This window comes from Schistocerca piceifrons, chromosome 11, assembly GCF_021461385.2.
Source record: "Schistocerca piceifrons isolate TAMUIC-IGC-003096 chromosome 11, iqSchPice1.1, whole genome shotgun sequence".
Classification (NCBI taxonomy): Eukaryota; Metazoa; Arthropoda; class Insecta; order Orthoptera; family Acrididae; genus Schistocerca; species Schistocerca piceifrons.
This window is the reverse complement of record NC_060148.1, coordinates 68,206,265-68,223,413: the sequence shown is the minus strand read 5'-3', so window position 1 is coordinate 68,223,413 and position 17,149 is coordinate 68,206,265. Positions and strand designations below refer to the sequence as shown.

Genomic DNA, 17,149 nt, shown 5'->3' with positions numbered 1-17,149 from the left:
TTTAGCACATTTGTATGGCCTCACATTTTCCATTATTTCGGATGAATTCCCGATTTTCGTACCGTATCCACGTCTTTCCTAAATAGTTTTGAAGTTGAGTTTGATGTTCTGATGGCTTTACTAGACGATAAATGACAGCATCTTCTGCAAACAACCTAAGACGGCTGCTCAAATTGTCCCCTAAATCGTTTATATTGATAAGCAAGAGCAGAGGGCCTATCACACCGTCTTGGGGAACGCCAGGAATCACTTCTCTTTTACTCAGGGACTTTCCGTCAGTTACCACGATCTGTGATTTCTCTGACAGGAAATCATGGATTCAGTCGTATCTCAGACACTATTCCATAAGCACGAATTTCACTACGAGTCGCTTACGGTGTCTGAAGCGCCAAAGAAACTGGTATAGGTATTCCCAATACAGATACAGGGTGTTTAAAAAATGACCGGTATATTTGAAACGGCAATACAAACTAAACGAGCAGCGATAGAAATACACCGTTTGTTGCAATATGCTTGGGACAACAGTACATTTTCAGGCAGACAAACTTTCGAAATTACAGTAGTTACAATTTTCAACAACAGATGGCGCTGCGGTCTGGGAAACTCTATAGTACTATATTTTCCACATATCCACCATGCGTAGCAATAATATGGCGTAGTCTCTGAATGAAATTACCCGAAACCTTTGACAACGTATCTGGCGGAATGGCTTCACATGCAGATGAGATGTACTGCTTCAGCTGTTCAATTGTTTCTGGATTCTGGCGGTACACCTGGTCTTCCAAGTGTCCCCACAGAGAGAAGTCACAGGGGTTCATGTCTGGCGAATAGGGAGGCCAATCCACGCCGCCTCCTGTATGTTTCGGATAGCCCAAAGCAATCACACGATCATCGAAATATTCATTCAGGAAATTAAAGACGTCGGCCGTGCGATGTGGCCGGGCACCATCTTGCATAAACCACGAGATGTTCGCAGTGTCGTCTAAGGCAGTTTGTACCGCCACAAATTCACGAAGAATGTCCAGATAGCGTGATGCACTAATCGTTTCGGATCTGAAAAATGGGCCAATGATTCCTTTGGAAGAAATGGCGGCCCAGACCAGTACTTTTTGAGGATGCAGGGCTGATGGGACTGCAACATGGGGCTTTTCGGTTCCCCATATGCGCCAGTTCTGTTTATTGACGAAGCCGTCCAGGTAAAAATAAGCTTCGTCAGTAAACGAAATGCTGCCCACATGCATATCGCCGTCTTCAGTCCTGTGCACTATATCGTTAGCGAATGTCTCTCGTGCAGCAATGGTAACGGCGCTGAGGGGTTGCCGCGTTTGAATTTTGTACGGATAGAGGTGTAAACTCTGGCGCATGAGACGATACGTGGACGTTGGCGTCATTTGGACCGCAGCTGCAACACGGCGAACGGAACCCCGAGGCCGCTGTTGGATCACCTGCTGCACTAGCTGCGCGTTGCCCTCTGTGGTTGCCGTACGCGGTCGCCCTACCTTTCCAGCACGTTCATCCGTCACGTTCCCAGTCCGTTGAAATTTTTCAAACAGATCCTTTATTGTATCGCTTTTCGGTCCTTTGGTTACATTAAACCTCCGTTGAAAACTTCGTCTTGTTGCAACAACACTGTGTTCTAGGCGGTGGAATTCCAACACCAGAAAAATCCTCTGTTCTAAGGAATAAACCATGTTGTCTACAGCACACTTGTACGTTGTGAACAGCACACGCCTACAGCAGAAAGACGACGTACAGAATGGCGCACGCACAGACTGCGTTGTCTTCTATATCTTTCACATCACTTGCAGCGCCATCTGTTGTTGAAAATTGTAACTACTGTAATTTCGAAAGTTTGTCCGCCTGAAAATGTACTGTTGTCCCAAGCATATTGCAACAAACGGTGTATTTCTATCGCTGCTCGTTTAGTTTTTATTGCCGTTTCAAATATACCGGTCATTTTTGAAACACCCTGTATATGTAAACAGGCAGAATACGGCGCTGCGGTCGGCAACGCCTATATAAGGCAACAAGTGACTGGCGCAGTTGCTAGATCGGTTACTGCTACTACACTGGCAGGCTACCAAGATTTAAGTGAGTTTGAACGTGGTGCCATAGTCGGCGCACGAGCGATGGGATACAGCATCTCCGAGGTAGCGAGGAAGTGGGGATTTTCCTGTGCGATTATTTCACGAGTGTACCGTGAATATCAGGAATCCGGTAAAACATGAAATCTCCGACATCGCTGCGGCCGGAAAAAGATCTAGCTCGAGAGGGACCAACAACGTCTGAAGATAATCGTTCAACGTGACAGAAGTGCAACCCCTCAGCAAATTGCTGCAGATTTCAATGCTGGGCCATCAACAAGTGTCAGCGTGCGAATCATTCAACGAAACATAATCGATATGAAACTTCCTGGCAGATTAAAACTGTGTGCCCGACCGAGACTCGAACTCTGGACCTTCGCCTTTCGCGGGCAAGTGCTCTACCAACTGAGCTACCGAAGCACGACTCACGGCCGGTACCCACAGCTTTACTTCTGCCAGTACCTCGTCTCCTACCTTCCAAACTTTACAGAAGCTCTCCTGCGAACCATGCAGAACTAGCACTCCTGAAAGAAAGGATATTGCGGAGACATGGCTTAGCCACAGCCTGGGGGATGTTAATCCGCCAGGAAGTTTCATATCAGCGCACACTCCGCTGCAGAGTGAAAATCTCATTCTGGAAACATCCCCCAGGCTGTGGCTAAGCCATGTCTCCGCAATATCCTTTCTTTCAGGAGTGCTAGTTCTGCTTGGTTCGCAGGAGAGCTTCTGTAAAGTTTGGAAGGTAGGAGACGAGGTACTGGCAGAAGTAAAGCTGTGGGTACCGGGCGTGAGTCGTGCTTCGGTAGCTCAGTTGGTAGAGCACTTGCCCGCGAAAGGCAAAGGTCCCGAGTTCGAGTCTCGGTCGGGCACACAGTTTTAATCTGCCAGGAAGTTTCATATCAGCGCACACTCCGCTGCAGAGTGAAAATCTCATTCTATAATCGATATGGGCTTTCGGAGCCGAAGATACACTCGTGTACCCTTGATAACTGCACGACGCAAAGCTTTATTCCTCACCTGGGCTTGTCAGCACCGACATTGGATCGTTGATGACTGGAAACATGTTGTCTGGTCGGACGAGCCTCATTTCAAATTGTTTCGAGTGGGAGGACATGTACGGGTATAGAGACAGCCTCGTGAATTCATGGACCGTGCATGTCAGCAGTGGTCTGTTCGAGCTAGTGGAGGCTCTGTAATGGTGGGGGGCGTGCAGCTGGAGTACTATGGATACGTCTAGATACGATTCTGACAGGTGAGACGTACGTAAGCATTCTGTGTGATCACATGCATCCATTCATGTCCATTGTGTATTCCGACGGACTTGGGAAATTCCCGTAGGACAGTACGACACCCCACACGTCCAGAATTGCTACAGAATGGCTCCTGGAATACTCTTCTGAGTTTGAACACTTCCGTTGACCACCAAAGTCTCCAGGCATGAACATTATTGAGCATAACTGGGATGCCTTGCAACTTGCCGCTCAGAAGAGATCTCCAACACGTCGTACTCTTTCAGATTTATGGACAGGCCTGCAGGATTCATGGTGTCAGTTCCCTCCAGCACTACTTCAGACATTTGTCGAGCCCATGCCAGGCCGTCTTGCGGCACTTCTCCATGCTAGCGGGGACTGTGCTTGATATTAGGCAGGTATACCAGTTTCTTTGACTCTTCAGTGTAGAAACACGGAATCAATTTTAGGTCCTTTGTCGATAGCACTCAACTCTTCGCGTTATTAAACAGTTGGCTGTGTTTCACAAGAACGATATTTTTCTAAAGTCGTGTTGACTGAGTCAATAGACTATTCTATTCGAGGCACCTCATTGAACACAAAATAGTTCCACAATCCTGTTGCATACTGACCTTAATGATATGGCCTGTAATTTAGTGGATTACTAGTACGGAGTTTTTTATTTGCGTTTGCTGTGTAGTGGCCATTTGGCGACCCTGCCAGGAGAGGAATCTGCAGTACATACCTCCTGGGTGGCGGAAGGACTTCGTTGGCCTCCGGTGCGTTGCCGTTGTTGTTGTTGCTGCTGCTGGGGGCCTTGTCCCTGGCGGCACCCCTGTCCAGAGAGGTGTAGCGCCGGCGCCCGGAGCTGGCCTTCACTGACAGGTCATCTGCAGACGAAGACTCCTCCTCTACGGGCGCCGACGACTGGCCACGGCTGCGGGTGCGGGTACGGATCCTGTGTAAGGCAGGAACAGACCATGGCTTCAGTCGTCACCAATTCTCACCAGTTTCCTCCCACCTGTACCTGAGTGGCCGATGGGCTGACAAAGAGACAGAGACAGACAGAGAGAGAGAGAAAGAAGGAGAGAGAGAGAGAGAGAGACAGGGAGACCGGAGCGTGCCGAAAAGTAATGCCTCCGAATTTTTATTGTGTTCTCAATACCGGTTGAGTTATTACTTGTTCCTATTACTTGGTCGGCTTTCCCACTTTGCTAGCGCCAGTTGCAACCATCTGCCTTTAGAAGAGATCCAAATTGTAGCGTGTCGTGTGTAAGGTAACTACACAGGTCAGCCGGCACATTTTGACCATAGATCTACAATCAACATAAAGCCGCCGAGGCGAGGAATGACCGCTAGTCAGACACACGCACAGCGCATGTAACATAGCTGAATGTGCTGTACCTGCATGGGGTAGGGTGGCGCGCTGTCTATCAGAGTTTGACCGCGGGTAGTGATGGCCCGGAGGCTCTACACGAGCATTTCGGATATTGCACCACTTGCTGTGGCCAGTCCCTTCAACAGGTGGCGAAACCACGTGCAGACGTCATGGCGTTGGGTGACCACCCCTCATTACAGACGTCAGACGTCATAGGTTGGACAGACTGGTAAAACAGGACAGGCGGCGAACTGTGGCGGAACTAACGTTAGACTTTAATGCTGGGCAGAGACCTTTGGAGAAAAGAGAACCACTTGTATGAATATCAAGGGCTCAGATGGAAACCCAGTTCTAAGCAAAGAAGGGAAAGCAGAAAGGTGGTTCAAAAATGGTTCAAATGGCTCTCAGCACTATGGGACTTAACATCTGAGGTCATCAGTCCCCTAGAACTTAGAACTACTTAAACCTAACTAACCTAAGGACATCACACACATCCATGCCCGAGGCAGGATTCGAACCTGCGACCGTAGCGGTCACGCGGTTCCAGACTGACGCGCCTAGAACCGCTTGGCCACACCGGCCGGCGCAGAAAGGTGGAAGGAGTATATAGAGGGACTATACAAGAGCGATGTTCTTGAGAACAATATTATGGAAATGGAAGAGGATGTAGATGAAGATGAAATGGGATAGAGCACTGAAAGACCTGAGTCGAAACAAGGCCCCAGGAGTAGAACTACTGGCAGCCTTGGGAGAGCCAGTCCTGACAAAACTCCACCATCTGGTGAGCAAGATGTATGAGACAGGCGAAATACCCGCAGACTTCAAGAAGAATATAATAATTCCAATCCCAAAGAAAGCAGGTGTTGACAGATGTGGAAATTACCGAACTATCAGTTTAATAAGTCACGGCTGCAAAATACTAACGCGAATTCTGTACAGACGAATGGAAAAACTGATAGAAGCCTACCTAGGGGAAGATCAGTTTGGATTCCGTAGAAATATGGGAATACGTGAGGCAATACTGACCCTACAACTTATCTTAGAAGCTAGATTAAGAAAACGCAACCTACGTTTCTAGAATTTGTAGACGTGGAGAAAGCTTTTGACAATGTTGACTGGAATAATCTCTTTCAAATTCTGAAGGTGGCAGGGGTAAAATACAGGGAGCGAAAGGCTATTTACAATTTTTTCACAAACCAGATGGGAGTCATAAGAGACGAGGGACATGAAAGGGAAGGAGTGGTTGGGAAGGGAGTGAGACAGGGTTGTAGCCTCTCTCCGATGTTATTCAATCTGTATATTGAGCAAGCAGTAAAGGAGAGAAAAGAAGAATTCGGAGTAGGTTTTAAAGTCCATGGAGAAGAAATAAATACTTTGAGGTTCCCCGATGACATTGTAATTCTGTCAGAGACAGCAAAGGTCTTAGAAGAGCAGTTGAACGGAATGGACAGTGTCTTGAAAGGAGGGTATAAGATGAACATCAACAAAAGCAAAACGACGATAATGGAATGTGGTCGAATTAAGTCGGGTGATGCTGAGGGAATTAGATTAGGAAATGAGACACTTAAAGTAGTAAAGGAGTTTTGCTATTTGGGGAGCAAAATAACTGATGATGGTCGAAGTAGAGAAGATATAAAATGTAGACTGGCAATGGCAAGGCAAGCGTTTCTGAAGAAGAGAAATTTGTTAACAACGAGTATAGTTTCAGTGTCAGGAAATCTTTTGTGTGTAGTGTAGCCATGTATGTAAGTGAATCGGTACAAGTATGTCTAATTACACAGCGCACCGAAGACACCTAACGATGGGCATCAGCAGCTGCCGACTGTGCAAGTGCCAATGTTAACATCACTACATTGGCAACTACGAGTGAAATCGGCACCTGACAATCACCAATGGACGTTGGGGCGTGGCCGAGCGGCTCTAGGCGCTTCAGTCTGGAACCGCGAGACTGCTACGGTCGCAGGTTCGAATCCTGCCTCGGGCATGGGTGTGTGTGATGTCATTAGGTTAGTTAGGTTTAAGCAGTTCTAAGTCTAGGGGACTGATGACCTCCGATGTTAAGTCCCATAGTGCTCAGAGCCATTTGAACCATTTTTTTGACGTTGGGGCATTGACAGAGCGTTGCACGGCCTGATGACTCCCGATACCTTCTTCATCAATACAGGGTGTAACAAAAAGAATCACCGAGCGCGGTGGCGCAGTGGCTAGCACACTGGACTCGGATTCGAGAGGACGACGGTTCAATCCCGCGTCCGGCCATCCTGATACAGGTTTTCCGTGATTTCACTAAATCGCTCCAGGCAAATGCCGGGATGGTTCCTTTGAAAGGGCACGGCCGACTTCCTTCCCCATCCTTCCCTAATCCAATGAGACCGATGACCTCGCTGTCTGGTCTCCTCCCCCAAATTATCCAATCCAAAAAGAATTATCAGATTTTGCACGTCTATATTTCTGAAACTAATAAACATATACAATGAATTTTGTTTTTTGATGAAAAAGTTTTTTTTCGTAACTTTTCATAGGTGTTCAATATGCTCCTATTGAGATCCACAGCATATGACAGTGCGGTATTCATAGTGTTCCCACACTACAGTGGACATAACTCGAGTTATAGCTTCCACAGCTGCTGTTAGGCGATGTCGCAGTTCATGAATTGTTGTTGGTAACGGAGGGACATAAACAAAGTCTTTTATGAATCCCCACAAGAAATAATCACATAGTCAGGTCCGGTGACCTCAGAGTCCAATAATGTAAGGTTGCATCATATGGTCCAGTGCGACCGATAAATCGTTGAGTAATCTTTCAGTTTAAAAATTCCCACACTTCCAGATGCCAGTGTGGCGGTGCCCCATCCTGTTGGTAAATGAAGGCATTCGAATCAGCCTCCAACTGTGACGAAATAAATTTCTCAAGCATATTGTGATACGTGCCTCCGGTCACAGTGTTCTCTGCAAAGAAAAATGGGCCATACACCTTTTCCCGTGAAATTCTCTAAAAGTACTACCTGGCAAGGGCCCCAGTTTGATGAACACTACTCAAAAATCAATCGAACAAGAGCCATCTTCCGTGGATGTATTACATATCCTTAAAATTCTTCCTATGACTCCATCTTCCATCCGCTTTTCCTACTAACTTGTTTATTTGATCATTCCGCATAGGTTCAAATGGCTCTGAGCACTACGGGACTTAACATCTGAGGTCATCAGTCCCGTAGAACTTAGAACTACTTAAACCTAACTAACCTAAGGACATCACACACATCCATGCCCGAGACAGGATTCGAACCTGCGACTGTAGCAGTCGCGCGGTTCCGGACTGTAGCGCCTAGAACCGCTCGGCCACAGCGGCCGGCTCATTCCGCATAGGGTCGCTGTGGATAGTTACCCCTGGATATTTTACGGTAGATATTGTTTCCAGCAGTTTGTCATCAATAGCGTAGTTGTACATCAGCGAAGTTCTTCCCTACGTCTTTTCTATATCTTACATGTATTTGCGGTCGGGGTCACCTGGAAGAGCTAGCAACATTCATTAAACCTCTGCAGGTCATTCTGTAACTCGACACTGTCTTCTGGCATTGCTGCCTTTTTATAGACAACTGCAACGTCTGCTAACAGTCTTAAAGAGCTCCCGACGGTTTCTGCTAGATATTTATATGCATTCTAAACAGTAACAGTCCTACCACACTGCCTTGGCGTACTCCGGGAATTAGCTTTCACATCTGCCGATTGTTTTCCCTTAACAGTAGCATACTGAGTACTTTCTGCAAGAAAGTCCCGAATCGAATCACAGATCTGGTCCGATATTCGATAAGCTCGTATTTTTTTTTTTTTTTTACTAAACTGCGGTATCAAATGCCTTCCTGAAAGTCAAGGAATACCTCATCAACATGAGCACCGTTGTCTACAGCACTGTGGATCTCATGTAGCAACAGAGGTAGCTGAGTTTCCAAAGATCCATGTTGATTCTTATAGAGAAGATTCCCGCTCTCTCAAAAACGGCACAATAAATGACCATAAAACACGATCCGGAATTCTCGAGCAGATAGACCTCAACTATACAGGCAAAGGTCGACAATTTTGTGCATCTGTCCTGCGGCCCTTCTCGAAAATGGAAATGACCTGCGCTCTTTTTCCAGTCACTACCTGAGTTGCTCCAGCGACGTACGACAAACTTCTGCTAGCAGGGGAGCAAGTTCTTTGACATAGTCTTTGTAGAATGTTACTAGAATCTCATCTCGTTCTGATGCCTTTCCAAAACCAAGCGATTGTAGTTGCTTTATTCCGCAATCGGTGATCACAGTATGTGCCATTTCGACGTTGATTGAAAGAAGGGACCGTATTACGATCCTCCGGGGTGAAACAATCGAGGAAGACCGAATTCACGATTTCGGCCTTCTCCCTGGTACCTTCCGCATTGGTGCCTGCATCGTCCATGAGGGAATAGATGATATGGAGCCGCTTAGTGATTTTACATTACAGCAAAACCTCCTAGACCTTTAGTCACAGCCGCGCGGTATTAGCCGAGCGGTGTAAGGCGCTGCAGTCACGGACTGGGCGGCTGGTCCCGGCGGATGTTCGAGTCCTCCCTCGGGCATGGGTGTATATGTTCGTCCTTAGTAGGCTAAGTAGTGTGTGAGCTTAAGGGACTGATCACCTTAGCAGATAAGTGCCGTAAGATTTCACACATATTTGAACATTTTTTAAAGATAAAGAACAGTTTAATAAAAGTGTTGTTGTTATAAACTGTGAATGTTGTTTACATGTCCCGGCCCTCCCGCTCAACAGCAATTGGCTGATAAGGGTGAATTGACCGCCACAGAAATAACACCACTTTGTCTGAATGACGTCAAATTGCAACAGAATACAGGGTGATTCAAAAAGAATACCACAACTTTAGGAATTTAAAACTCTGCAACGACAAAAGGCAGAGCTAAGCACCATCTGTCGGCGAATTAAGGGAGCTATAAAGTTTCATTTAGTTGTACATTTGTTCGCTTGAGGCGCTGCTGACTAGGCGTCAGCGTCAGTTGATGCTAAGATGGCGACCGCTCAACAGAAAGCTTTTCGTGTTATTGAGTACGGCAGAAGTGAATCGACGACAGTTGTTCAGCGTGTATTTCGAACGAAGTATGGTGTTAAACCTCCTGATAGGTGGTGTATTAAACGTTGGTATAAACAGTTTACAGAGAATGGGTGTTTGTGCAAAGGGAAAAGTTCTGGACGGCCGAGAACGAGTGATGAAAATGTAGCACGCATCCAGCAAGCATTTGTTCGCAGCCCAGGAAAATCGACTCGCAGAGATAGCAGAGAGCTGCAAATTCCACAATCAACTGTATGGAGAGTCCTACGAAAAAGGTTAGTTATGAAACCCTATCCGTAACTACCTGAACGTCAACTACCCGAGGCGATGGATCGGCCGCCAGGCAGCCCGTGACAGAGCACTTCATCACTGGCCTCCAAGAAGCCCTGATCTTACCCCCTGCGATTTTTTCTTATGGGGGTATGTTAAGGATATGGTGTTTCGGCCACCTCTCCCAGCCACCATTGATGATTTGAAACGAGAAATAACAGCAGCTATCCAAACTGTTACGCCTGATATGCTACAGAGTGTGTGCAACGAGTTGGAGTATCGGGTTGATATTGCTCGAGTTTCTGGAGGGGGCCGTATTGAACATCTCGGAAGTTGTTTTTGATTAAAAAAAAACCTTTTTAAATGCTCTTTGTAATAATGTATAACAGAAGGTTATATTATGTTTCTTTCATTAAATACACATTTTTAAAGTTGTGGTATTCTTTTCGAATCACCCTGTATTATCAGAGAAGGGGGAAACGTATGGCAGAAGAAAAAAATAGTGTGAAAATTGGTCAATAGAAGGCGCTGTATGTGTCAGAATACGCAAATGGAAACACTTGTCATGCGCTCGACCCATTCAAGTCGGTATAAACACGCCTGGTACACGGCATTTCCTCCTTTCGCGTCTGCGACGTTCGACATGGCTGTCTGAATGCAGGATCGCGCTCTGCTTGTAAAGCGAGAACGATGACTGGGCACACGTCGCTCTGCAGAAGTTCCGGACACTGAAGTTTTGAAAAAAGGCGTCGGTCCGATGACTGCCGGGGGCCGGAGAAAATGAGTCGGAGATTGGAAAAGACGGGTTCTTTTGGTGTGCAACCAGGTAGAGGGAGGAAACGAAATCATTCGACGTCACTGGAAGCAGTGGCCACAGGAATACAGGAGGAGACGAGTGGTGGCGTGCGAACGTGTGGTGCACTGGACATACCCGTGAGCACGGTGTGTAAAAATTCTACAAAACATCCTTCTTCGCTATCCGTTCAAAATTACTGATGTGCACGAGTTGCTTCCAGTTGACCTGTCAGCAAAAGATACCTTTGCTTCAGAATTTCTTGCTCTCACGGAAGTGGACAATGATTGGTCATGGAAGATTCTGTGGACACACGAAGCCCACTTCCATGTGACAGGATATGTCAGTACACAGAATTGTCCGACATGGGCAACGGAAAACCCATACGCAACTCAATCAGTACCACTTCATCCTGAAAAGGCTGTAATAGGTACAAGATTAAGGAATTTGTTGCTAGCGCAGTCGAGCAGATGTAATTTTGATGGATTGCTCATGCGGTGCCTGCGATATGCAAGGTATAAGAGAATCTCAGACCAGAGAGCAGTGTTGGCTGCAGTAGGAACTGTGTAGCAGTAGGAGTTTGCGGTAGCTAGCAGTCTGGTGTATCGAGTTGGCTGGGCCGGTCGTGTGGAGCGATGGCAGCGCCTGAGCGAGGTAGTATAAGGTAAAAGCAGCCTCGCGCATATGTAGTATTCTTATATGAAGACCCATGTAAATGTTTTAAAAAGAAATCTCTTAATAATAATCTTTCTTATAAAATTTAACTTCTCACAATCGTTCATCTCAATTTGAAGAATTTACTAATTTCTCCAATCCATGGTAATCCTGATTATTGTAAAGACAAATCAGTTGTTTCTTTTTATACATGACAGATCTATCGGCCAACATTGCACTGGGCTGCGCCAGAAAAATTTCTTATAGGAGCAGATATATACGCGTTATCCGGCGACCTTATTGAGGTAAGAATTTTCATTTTTATTCAGAATGATGTTTCAGGGCCATGACGCAGCGGTGCTGACGTCCAGAATCTACCAGTTTAAATTCACAGTCATTATTGAAAGCTCATAAGTGAGCGAGGTTAGTCAAGTGTAACCTCCCCACAAAAGAATTCCTAAACCTCCCAACAGTAAAAAATATAATTATATAATTCACATTCAGTGTAACTGCCCAACAGATAAATTCCATATCCTACCAATAATACAATGTGACTAACCTCGCTCACTTATGACCTTTCAATAATGACTGTGAATTTAAACTGGTAGATTCTGGACGTCAGCACCGCTGCGTCATGGCCCTGAAACATCATTCTGAATAAAAATGAAAATTCTTACCTCAATAAGGTCGCCGGATAACGCGTATATATCTGCTCCTATAAGAAATTTTTCTGGCACAGCCCAGTGCAATGTTGGCCGATAGATCTGTCATGTATAAAAAGAAACAACTGATTTGTCTTTACAATAATCAGGATTACCATGGATTGGAGAAATTAGTAAATTCTTCAAATTGAGATGAACGATTGTGAGAAGTTAAATTTTATAAGAAAGATTATTATTAAGAGATTTCTTTTTAAAACATTTACATGGGTCTTCATATAAGAATACTACATATGCGCGAGGCTGCTTTTACCTTATACTACCTCGCTCGGGCACCGCCATCGCTCCACACGACCGGCCCAGCCAACTCGATACACCAGACTGCTAGCTACCGCAAACTCCTACTGCTACACAGTTCCTGCTGCTGACAACACTGCTCTCTGGTCTGAGATGCTCTTATACCTTGCATATCGCAGGCAGCGCGTGAGCAATCCATCGAAATTACATCTGCCCGACTGCGCTAGCAACAAATTCCTTAATCATGGACCTATTACAACGTCACTGTGTGTTCGTTCCAGCTCAAGGTGGTCGCAACTGTAGCACCTAGGTATTTAGCTGTGCCTGCGAATCCAGGCGGAGATTGCTGGAACTGTCGTGGTACACCGGCAGTGCCGCACACTTTTCTTTTCTTTTTCAGGCGTTTCTTTAGAGAATCGGCGGCGGGCAGGTGTTCCCGCGCTCGTGGGAGCTCTCTCCGAATTAAATCTGGCGGAGAAATTTCTGGGGACGGGAAGAGAGATAAGGAGAGAGAGAAAGCAGGGATGGGAAGCACGAAACCACGCCGACCTTGGCACCTGCCCGGCGCCGGCTGACTTGGCCTCCCCAGGGAAAGCGCGTCGCGTCCCGTGGCGCCTGCGTAGCCACGACGTGGACCGTCGCAGCAGGAGAACAGGCGCGCGGGTACAGGATCAGAACCCGGCACCTCCCCCTACACGACAAGTGTTCGTCACGGACGTCGTCAGGAATGCCTCAGGGAAGCGTGACGAGACCAACTCTCTCTCTCTCTCTCTCTCTCTCTCTGTACACACAAATGAGCTTACGGAACGGGTGGGCAGCAATCTGCGGTCGTTTGCTGTAGGGGGATACAACATGGCGTAGACAAAATTTACACTACTGGCCATTAAAATTGCTACACCAAGAAGAAATGCAGATGATAAACAGGTATTCATTGGACAAATATATTGTACCAGAACTGACATGCGATTACATTTTCACGCAATTTGGGTGCATAGATCCTGAGAAATCAGTACCCAGAACAACCACCTCTGGCCGTAATAACGGCCTTGATACGACTGCACATTGAGTCAAACAGAGCTTGGATGGCGTGTACAGGTACAGCTGCCCATGCAGCTTCAACACGATACCACAGTTCATCGAGAGTAGTGACTGCCGTATTGTGACGAGCCAGTTGCTCGGTCACCATTGACCAGGCGTTTTCAGTTGGTGAGAGATCTGGAGAATATGCTGGCCAGGGCAGCAGTCGAACATTTTCTGAATCCAGAAATGCCCGTACAGGACCTGCAACACACGGTCGTGCATTATCCTGCTGAAATGTAGGGTTTCGCAGGGATTGAATGAAGGGTAGGGCCACGGGTCGTAACACATCTGAAATGTAACGTCCACTGTTCAAAGTGCCGTCAATGCGAACAAGAGGTGACCGAGACGTGTAACCAATGGCACCCCATACCATCACGCCGGGTTGTACGCCAGTATGGCGGTGACGAATACGCGCTTCCAATGTGCGTTCACCGCGATTTCGGAATTTAGTGAGCAGCCCCGCTTAGAGCGCCGTCTATCTGCACCTGTGTTCGACTTCAAACTTTCTATGAGACTTTGGGACCTTCTCAATCTCTTGAATCAGACCCAACTGGTAAGGGTCCCATACAGACGAACGATACTCCAAGACTGGACGAACTAACGTATTGTAAGCAATTTCCTTTGTTGAAGGACTGCATCGCTTCAGGATTCTACCAATAAACCGTAATCTAGACTTCGCCTTACCCGTTACTTGCGTAATCTGATCATTCCATTTGAGATCATTTCGAATAGTCACACCCAGGTACTTGACGGATGTTACCGCTTCCAAAGACTGATCATTTATTTTGTACTCGTACATTAATGGGAATTTTCACCTTGTTATCCGCAGTAGGTTACACTTACTAATATTGAGAAATAATTTCAATTTATTTTCTGCAAATTCTCACTGATTTGTTCACAACTTTCGTGTGATACTACTTTCGTGTAGACTACAGCATCATCGGCAAACAGTCTAAGGTCGCTGTCAATACCATCAACCAGATCGTTTATGTAAATCGTAAAAAACAGCGGACCTATTTCGCTGCCCTGGGGCACACCTGATGTTAAAGCTTGTTTCTGTTGAAGTCACCCCGTTCAGGTCTTTAGAAAACTTTCTATCCAACCACATATGTCATCGGATAGCCCGTAAGCGCGCACTTTTTGTAGCAAGCGACAGTGCGGAACTGAATCTAAGGCCTTTCGAAAGTCGAGGAATATGGCATCAAGCTGGGAGCCGGTATCTAGAGCCTGTTGTATGTCATGCACAAAGAGGGCCAGCTGTGTCTCGCATGACCGCTGTTTCCTAAAACCGTGCTGGTTTCTGCAGATGACCTTCTCAGACTCTAGAAAGGTCATTATGTCTGAACACAAAATATGTTCCACGATTCTAAAACAAATCGATGTCAGTGAAGTTGGCCGGTAGTTATGTGCTTCCGATTTTCTACCCTTTTTATAGGTTGCTATGACCTGGGCCTTCTTCCAGTCCCGTGGAACTTTCCGCTGTTCCAATGACCTCTGATAGATAGTGGATAAGAATGGTGCTATATTTGTAGCATAGTCAACATAAAACAGATGAGGTGGAATATTCTCTACGCAATTATAACTTTGTCCGTTGAGCCTGGGTGGGAGAAAGTGAGACCCTACCAAACAGTCACCAACAATGCCGGCCCAAGCACTGAAAAGAAATCTTTTCGTGAGCATTGACGTCTGCCCGTACTTGACAATTGGGAAAACTCACCCGCGCGGTTTGGGGTGCCTTGTCACGGTTCGCGCGGCTCACCCCGTCGGAGGTTCGAGTTCTCCCTTGCGCACGGGTGTATCTGTTGTTCTTAGCGTAAGGAAGTTTAAGTTAGATTAAGTAGTGTGTAAGCTTAGGGACCGATGACCTGAGCAGTTTGGACCCATAGAACTTATTCCAAATTTCCAAATTTTGGAAAAACTTACAATCTGATCTAGTTAAAACTCGTTGGAGAAAATGAGTTGTAGCATGGAAACAAAGCGTTTCCAGATCGATGTTCATATATCATAATTTCTACGTCTACATTGTGGGGAATGTGTCCTGCAATTTGTGCCGTACATTTTTGTTACACACTGTATAGTAGTACGGGTAACTATCAATATTTCAAAGTATTGACACTTCCCTTTCGATACTTTCACGACTACAACACTTTTATTACGATACTACTCGTGAGTGACCGATACGCTTCCGTCGGTACCGTGTCCCTAGCCGAAACCCGCCTGAAATGTAGGCAGAGGGATTCGAACCCAGGAGTAGGAGTGCAGCATACGTACCTGCCGCCTTCGCCGTCCTCTCGATCCTTCCTGTGGCCGTGCTTGCGGACGGAGTTCACCGCCGGCGGCGCCGGAGGCGGCGGGGGAGGCGGAGGTGGCGTCGTGGTGGTGGTAGTGGTCGTGGTGGTGGGCTCCGGGGTGGTCGTGGTGGTGGTTGTGGTCGTCGTCGTCGTGGTGGTGGTGCTGGTGGTCGTGGAAGATGAGCTGGTGGTGTCGGAGCTGGCGGCGTCGGGGGCGGCGTCGGGGGCGGCGGACGAGTCCGCCTCCGCCGTGTCGTCGTCGTCGTAGTAGTAGTAGACGTACTCGTACTCATAGTCCTGCCCGTTCGGACCTGCAAGTAGGGGGACAGCGAGGGTTTCTAACTTGACCTGCACAGCCAGCCTCAGAATGATCTCTTATCATTTAAATGTACAAAGGCCCCAACAGTTATAAAGCAACAATTTTCCAAGAAAAATTAAGAAACACTATATACAGGTTGTCCTCAAAGTCTGGGTGCGTAAGAGATTCTAATAAATTCTAATAAATATGCTGTATTTTACAAACATTATTGAGTGTAGCCATGTATGGAAGTGAAACATGGACGGTAAATAGTTTGGACAAGAAGAGAATAGAAGCCTTCTAAATGCGGTGCTACGGAAGAATGCTGAAGATTACATGGGTAGATCACATAACTAATGATGAGGTATTGAATAGAATTGGGGAGAAGAGGAGTTTGTGGCACAACTTGACTAGAAGAAGGGATCGGTTAGTAGGACATGTTCTGAGGCATCAAGGGATCACCAATTTAGTATAGGAGGGCAGCGTGGAGGGTAAAAATCGTAGAGGGAGACCAAGAGATGAATACAGTAAGCAGATTCAGAAGGATGTAGGCTGCAGTAGGTACTGGGAGATGAAGAAGCTTGCACAGGATAGAGTAGCATGGAGAGCTGCATCAAACCAGTCTCAGGACTGAAGACGACAACAACAACAACAATAATAAAATAAATTTTAATAAATTTTTTTCAGAACGAATTATGTCTCTTCCTAAAGAAGAACGAGTGGAGTTGGTCCTCTTAAACGTCCGAGGAAGACGCTCGTATCGCATCGCAAAATTGCGGGAGAGTTGAACTTCGATAGATTCATCGTCACCTAGTCGTTTTATTGCCTTTGGGAAATTAAAGAAACAGGCAGTTTTATGTTCTGGAGGAGAACTCTGGGGACTGTATTCTGGCTCTGGGGTACCCAGAGGCCACTGGCACGGGCCTCGATTGGCCGCCACAATTTTCACATCTGAAGACATTTGAAATATTATTTGTGACGTTATATTAAACAGAAGGTGTACAGAAATGTCCTCAAAACAATTGCTGAGCTAAAAA

General features: G+C 46.5%; 1 protein-coding gene across 1 annotated transcript in view; it reads right to left on the bottom strand.

Annotated features, from left to right (window-relative positions):
* LOC124719943 (flocculation protein FLO11-like) overlaps window positions 1-17,149 on the bottom strand; it is a 283,431-nt gene that overhangs the window by 69,212 nt on the left and 197,070 nt on the right. The window contains exons 6-7 of the mRNA XM_047245145.1: window positions 15,795-16,125; window positions 4,059-4,271 (exon numbers count right to left, since the gene is read on the bottom strand). Of these exons, the coding sequence (XP_047101101.1) occupies window positions 4,059-4,271; window positions 15,795-16,125 (544 nt within the window). The remainder of the gene's footprint in view (window positions 1-4,058; window positions 4,272-15,794; window positions 16,126-17,149) is intronic.